The sequence below is a fragment of the Notothenia rossii genome (genome assembly GCF_949606895.1).
Source record: "Notothenia rossii genome assembly, chromosome: 6".
Lineage (NCBI taxonomy): Eukaryota > Metazoa > Chordata > Actinopteri > Perciformes > Nototheniidae > Notothenia > Notothenia rossii.
This window is the reverse complement of record NC_136909.1, coordinates 81558501-81566000: the sequence shown is the minus strand read 5'-3', so window position 1 is coordinate 81566000 and position 7500 is coordinate 81558501. Positions and strand designations below refer to the sequence as shown.

At 40.6% G+C, this 7500-nt stretch overlaps 1 protein-coding gene across 13 annotated transcripts in view; it reads left to right on the top strand.

The window, feature by feature from the left end:
- kcnq5a (potassium voltage-gated channel, KQT-like subfamily, member 5a) overlaps positions 1-7500 on the top strand; it is a 97655-nt gene that overhangs the window by 72105 nt on the left and 18050 nt on the right. For 4 of the 13 annotated variants that reach the window (XM_079691102.1, XM_079691105.1, XM_079691100.1 and 1 more), the window contains exons 8-10: positions 1884-1978; positions 3194-3220; positions 6939-6980. In XM_079691102.1, the coding sequence (XP_079547228.1) occupies positions 1884-1978; positions 3194-3220; positions 6939-6980 (164 nt within the window). Of the gene's footprint in view, positions 1-1528; positions 1618-1883; positions 1979-3193; positions 3221-6938; positions 6981-7500 lie in introns of all 13 variants that reach the window. The other 9 variants (XM_079691103.1, XM_079691109.1, XM_079691108.1 and 6 more) reach the window with 4 other exon arrangements.

The window sequence follows — 7500 nt, the reverse complement described above, 5'->3', positions numbered from 1 at the left end:
TTTTTTTTTATTTGAAAGCCACTATGTAACGTGTATATTTTGAAACACTTCACTGTTTTCGTGTTATCATTAGTATTAATCAGGGGATGTATCAGAATTATTTTAAAGTCTGATTGCCTCACCATGTTGCTGCTTCACCAGATCTCAGTATGAAATCAGGGAGATATTGTCATACATATTTACGTTTAAGATAAAAAAAAAACACGACCTCATTGTGTCTGTCCTCCCTGTTAGAAATACATATCAGTTTATATGCTCGTCAAAGAGCAGTTGGAGTCCAATTGATCCTAAATAACCCACTAAGGGAGCGATTAATCCTGAGTGTGTTTATCTTGTTTCTGTCTTATTGGCTTTGCATCAAGCACCTGGTCACTGTCTGTTGTCTGCCAAGCTCATAACATTTTCCTCAACAGGTAAAAGGAAACTTGGAAGCGGCTTTGATGTGTTAAATATGCTGATGACATTCTGTCCGTCACCTCACTCCCCCATCTCACACAGCTCCCCCTGCTTTAACTCACTGTGTGTGTGTGTGTGTGTGTGTTGTGTGTGTCTGTCTGTGTGCAAAACAGGATATTACCACCGACTGCAGGCCACACTAGCTGGCTGATTAAAAATGTCACCTGCTGCAATAATTATTTAACTGTATAGTCTCCAAAGGATTTTAAAGTAATCTTGTGAGTATCATAAAAGCCTACATTTGACCAGCATTTGGCACGTGGCCGGTGTTGATTTCCCTGTCTTTGTAAAGTGTTTGTTTAAATCTTTTCTAGTCATGTCACACATTTTGTAACACGGCTGGCACCATCTACAAGGTTCAGTAAGTGGCTGCAAGTAAATAATGCTTGAAGAGGAAAAGCAAACAACTTGTAAAAAGGATTGTAGTACATGAAGGTCATCCAAATGAGGATTGCTAATGTGCCCACACTTCATTACTTCACTTTAGCTAGAATTAAGACTTCAATACATTGGAGTTGCATCTTGCATTCAGTAAAAAAAAGTTGTTTGCTAGATAACTGCATCATAAATGAGTCAATATTACCTAGTTATATTACCTTGTGTTCTTGTGTTACCTTAGTCAGCAAAAGATAGAACATTAACAGACTTTTATTTAAATACAAATATTCAAGATTATTACATTAACTAAAATAAATGCTGACAGATGTACTTTTAGATTAAGTCCAAATTGCAAGAACGCCTTCCTATAAACTATTTTAACGCCATACTAAGGACTTCAAACATGGCTGCCAGCTGGTTACATCCCTTGTGTTTGTTACATGTTCACATATATCTCAGTCTCTTTCTCCTCACTATGTTTGTGCCATTTCCCCTCGGTGTCTTTGTCGTGTGTGTGTGTGTGTGTGTGTGTGTGTGTGTGTGTGTGTGTGTGTGTGTGTGTGTGTGTGTGTGTGTGTGTGTGTGTGTGTGTGTGTGTGTGTGTGTGTGTGTGTGTGTGTGTGTGTGTGTGTGTGTACATCTGAATGTGTGTGTGTGTGTGTGTCCTGTCCATCTTTGCTCCCCCCCCACCCAGGCGGCTTGGCGTCTGCACTCCACCGATGGCACTCGTCCCAGCCTCAGAGCCACCTGGCACCACTACCAAAGCGCCCTCTCCCCCCCCAGGCATGTATCCCCCCCACCAGCACCTCCACCAGCACCTCAACCTCCACCTCCATCTCCGCCCCCACCTCCCTGCGGCAACCCCCAACCAAAATGCATCAAAACTACCCAAAAAAAACTAATCATTCTCTTATTTTTCTCCTTTTTCTCTTTCCTTTTCTCCCTTCCTACCCAACTTATACGTTTCCCTCCCTCTACCCGTGTTTCCCTCCCTCACCTAATTGTTTTATTCATCGTTATTTTATTTATCTTTTCGACTCTGCACGTAGTGTGTCTGGCGTAGTTATGCTGCTGATGAGAACTCGGTTTCCATTGCTACCTGGAAGCCTCATTTGAAGGCGTTGCATACCTGCAGCCCCGCAAAGTAGGTAACAACTTACAGACTTACAAACATGGCCGCTGCCGCTCAGCCCCTCGCCTCCTCTCTGCTTCTTCACCTCCGCCTGCTCCTCTCCATCGGTGTGGCTTCAACTCTCACTCTACTGACTGACCGCATTGCAACCTTTCTTTCATAAACTAATCTTCACCAACCAGGCATGGTTCACCTTGGCATACATGTTCTTTAACACCTTTTTAACATTCACATTAGAAATATATAGACACATTTCTTTAATTGTATTATTATAGAAAATGCTCAGCCACGTTTCTATCAAGCACAAGTACGGGCACGAGCAAAAAATAGGACTCAAGAGCACAACCAGGCAGCGTTTAATCCAAAAGGTAAAAATAAAACAGGCAATGATCAAAAAATGTACTGACTGGAAGTAACGAAACTAACTAACAACTAAGTTGGCGGAAAACTACTAAAGAAGCAACAAAAAAACAACCAACTAGGTTGGTACACATGCTAAGCAGCTAGAGCAATAGCTTACTTCAGGAGAGAAACATGGAGCACTCTCTGCTATACAGACAAGACGAACTGGCACTGACCAAGGAAACAGCACAGACTCAATACACAGGTGAGGAGTGATCATTAGGGACAGCTGAGGCTCATTGAGGCCAGGCAGGTGATTAACAGGGAGCGAAAATACACAGGTGAGGGAGTGAGGCAGTCAGCCAGGGCCAGGATGTGACAGTTTATTTGTTTACTTTCTTTACAAAAGTGGACACATTTCATTATTTGGACATTTGACACACATCTTATTTATTCACATTTTTTCTGGATTCAAGTTAATCAAATACTGTTAGTTTGTGATTTAGCTAGGGTTGAGCTACACCTATGCTTTATATACACAGTCTATGGTTATATGAGGTCAATAGATCACTAATATTTACAATAAAGCATATTACTTTTCCTGCTTTCACACACTTATACAGTACACAAAACACACGTAGATCCTCTCTTTCTGATTTCCATATCTGTGTTTCAACCAACGCCTTACTGTGCATGGCCATAGCTTGCATGTTCTTGTAAATATTTACCTTCCATTGAATTAAAGTGTCTTTGTTTTTCTTTCCTTTTGGCTTGAAGCGGCTCGTATCCATTAGCTGAAACGTCTGTATAGTGCTATTTTTAATCAGCTGGAATACTGATTTTTCTCCCTTTGTCTCCTCCTCTTTGTCCCACTAACCCTTAAAGGAAAGAGCAGGGCGAGACTTCCTACAGGTTTGTACGACTCAGCTTATGTTACAAAAATGTCAACATGTGATACGATTATAATCAAATGAAATGCTTTATAATGTTTTGTCACAACATCTTAGAAACTACTCCCATCTATTTAGCAGGCTAGTACATTCAATTTCTGATTAAGAATAAAAAAATATGGTTTCTCCTGGTCTGTTAAAGAATAAATGATGAATGTATTGTATTAGGTGATAGTGAATTCATTAGAGGTTCTGATCGCCATCAAAAGGTTGCAATATATGTATTTGTTGGTCTCTTGGCTTATAGGTTGTTTGATTTACTAAATGGCTGAACAGAAATGACTGAATATGATCTAAATTGACCGTTTTACCACAAATCCTTAGTAAGGACATTGTGCCGATGTTAACCCTTTTATTTGATCTTTATTGGTATGACTTAACATCGTTTTGAGGATTTTATTACCCAGAATTGGAGGAGAAAAGCCAGAGTTAGAAACATTAAAACTGAGAGAACATTACATTACATTGCATTTAGCTGATATTTTTATCCAAAGCGATTTCCAAAAAGTGCATTCGACCAAGACGATACAAACTTGAAGAAAACAGAATCATATAATCACATCAGAAGATACACTGCAGTGCTATGACATACATAATAAAGGGATAATTAGAACATGCGTCAATGTTATTGTTGACTGTTGAGAAATAAGAAGGTTTTATCATCCACATTTTCTTTTACCACAGGTGTCAGATCAACATTTATTTACCATTTAAGTCACATTTTATATTACCTCTAGTAGAGTAAATGATGTTGAGTTGAGAAAAGACAGGCTGGGAGATATACAGTTAAAGAGGCAGTTTTGTTTTACATCACACAGAGATGTACTGAGGCTATAAATCAAGTACTTCAATGTCTATTTGAAATGACCTCTTCCGGAGATACAATCTGTTGCTTTTCCCAGATTTATTCATGCTTCTCTTATTTTATATTCCTACATCAATTTTCATCTTTTTATTTACTCCATCTCTGTTTTTGTTTCTCCTTTCACTACTGTTTCCTCTCTGCACTTGACTTCCAGGCAGGGAAGTGTGTGTGTGTGTGTGTGTGTGTGTGTGTGTGTGTGTGTGTGTGTGTGTGTGTGTGTGTGTGTGTGTGTGTGTGTGTGTGTGTGTGTGTGTGTGTGTGTGTGTGTGTGTGTGTGTGTGTGTGTGTGTGTGTGTGTGTGTGTGTGTGTGTGTGTGTGTGTGTGTGTGTGTGTGTGTGTGTGTGTGTGTGTGTGTGTGTGTGTGTGTGTGTATGCATGCACACACGCCTTCAAAGACAGGAGTCTGTACCATGTCTGTACCATGACGCACTTTTTCCATTGGGATGGTATTTATATAACTCATCAAACACAAGTCTACGAGAGACAGACGAGAGTTGAAAAAGGGGGGGAGGAGAAGGAAAAAAAACAGAGAGAGATTTGTGAGTTTAATTAGTTATCGTTTTTACAGCACAGCGTTTCTTTGGCAACATTTGGGAGCCTTCTATTGAGCCAGCGTTTTAGGCATTTCAACTTCATAACAAGTGAATACTCTAAGTCAAACAAACAAACAAACAAACAAATGTGCTTTTTATCCTCAAACACATCAACATTTAATTAGGCTTTTTGTATCCACAGCAGCATTATCCTCCAGAAGTCCCTCGGTAAGGGCTGCCTTTAATTACACTTTCCTTCCTTAAAACATTTTGTGACTACAAGTCCAATTTGAACTAGTGAAATCGTAATTATGTGCTCTTTTATGACACTATTTATTTTCTGTGTGTTCCCCTCTAAAGAGAGAACACACACCACTGTGTGTTATTAGTGGTTTTACAGAGTGCCGGCAGCTCGGCGGTGGAAGGTGCCGCGGTGAACGGCTGGTGGTTCTCGTTTAAGCAGACTTGTAAATACCAGCAGTGGTAAACATGAGCCGCACCACAAAGTGCTGCAGTGGACATCATGCTGAGTGTGTGAGGGCTGCGTATTGGCAGAAAGAGGCAACATGAAAGAAAGGGTAATTGGTGGTTAATCGTTAGTTTATGTGTGTAGGCAGGTGTGTCTGCATTGTGTTTGTTCGTACAGTTCATTCACATTCTTTTTCCTTCAAATGAAACTCTTGACTGCTATCCGTCAGGTTACATTTGTGTTAGACAAGTAGCTGACTTCTCCAGCTGTGTTATGGGGTAATAAAAAAAGCTTTATTACAAATGATGCTGCACTTAGGTTGTTTGTGCTCATAATAGTGCTGTTTAGCCAATAACAACGCTCAAATAGCAGCTTTGACACCAAACTGAGCCACATTACAATAAACTGGCAAACACCAGAGTTCATTTAAACCCCAACTTCAAAGTGAAAACAGCCTGTTATTTCAAGATCATATTTACGTGTTGAAGAGCACAACACTGCATGCGCACGGTCAGAACGTTTCACACAACATGTCACAAAATAATCATTGTAACCATCATACATGATTTTTAAGGTGACTTTGATTACAGTTGGAGAGCTTGTCCCTGGTATGTTTGGATTATAAAGGGGCCCTACGATGCTCATTGTCAGGTTCATATTAGTATTTAGTGTCTATACTGGGACATGTCTCCATGCTGTAATGTTCAAAAAGCTCTTTTTCTCATACTGCCTGCACCTCTTTTCACCCTCTGTCTGAAACCAGTCTGCTCTGATTGGTCAGCTGGCCGGCTCTGGTGTGATTTGTCAACCGCTTAGAGATGTTCTGCCCCTTAGCCTATCACGCACAAAGTTTTGGAGCACGATCCAATAGAACTGCAGTTGAATCAGGAGAGACGGTTTTGATGTAAGAATACATATTTATTGCCGAGATACACAAATGAATGTAATGGTGATTTTGGCGATTAGGCCCCGTTGTGCAGGAAGTATCATTCGGGAGGGGAGAACCGATCCGATAAAACCCCTCTGGGTCTAGAGACACTGGTGGTGGTGAATGGATAGTTGGGGTTGGTCTGAAGGGGAGGGGCTTAGCTTGACCCTGATTTCAGAGGGACAGGAGGTGAGAAGGGGTGGAGGAGGGTTGCGTAGAGTCACCTGAAATGACAACTGTCAGGGGAGAGCAGATTTAAAAGGGTTAGCAGAGCGCTATGATAGGCTTGTGAGAATAGAGCGAAGTGATTGATTAAGCTGGGGAGTGACGCCCCCGATCACTTATTGAGAGGAGAGAGAGTAACATGGAAATAGTAAATGAATGAGTAAAGACGGTCTTCCTGGTTGAACTTACGCTGAGCTTCAGTTGTTACGCAGTGATGTCACTATATTATGGAAGTAAACAAAGTGTGGGAGAGAAACTCTTTGCAGACCATTGACATGCAAATAAACCTTCATAACTCTCTACAGGAAAGATAAACCCCAAAAAGCATAATAGGGCCCCGATAACTGAAGCATGTGGTTAGAGTTCAGTCAGATTTGTTGGGAAATGTAGATTGCACATGTTCAGAGTAATGCATTCAAACGTTCTGTAGCTCTTGATTGACGACACTCGTGTGATGTGTGTCATGAATTCACGTCGTAAATATATTTACCATCAGAGAGTTCAGGGGGTAACTATCTCCTCTGATTCGTCCCCTACCTTTCCTCTGTGTATTTACTTTGCACCAATATTGACAGCAGAGAATTTTCTCTTCTCCTTTGTCTGCTCTTTTAATATCCTCCTCCTTTATTTTTCCATTCCCTTCTCCATCCTCCTCTAAGATATAGGAGGCTCTTCAGAAGGTACAATCGGACATTTAGGAGGTACCCACAGTGCTACCCAGCATCCTCTCTGCTCAGCCCAATTACCTGTGCTAATGACTGATTAATAGCATGGAGGAGATCAAAGGAAACAAATTGGACTTTCTTTGTACCTCAATACCTTTTCAGGAGTTTTATTTTGATGATAAATGCTGCCTGCTGCTTGTCGAATGCAAACAATATCTTGTTTTGAGATAGATGAGGACAAAGATAAGAAAAAGGTTTGTTGTTGAGATAAACCAAATTAGAGTAGATATTATGTGCCGTCAACAGATTGCATGTTAGGCCCCTATCATCTAAAAAGCTCTTAGTAGATAGGCATTGTGGGATGTTGCTTGTCACGATCCTTTCATAATGTGTAAGAGAACATGGCTACCAATGTATTGATTACAAATAATATTTAGTTCGGCCTTGAACACAGGAGAACATGTATTGCCATGTGCTGTGAAGTGTTGATGACGTTCCCACACAAGTCTGGGACAGAAAATCTAAATATATATCTTCCCAAAGTCTTTATATGTTT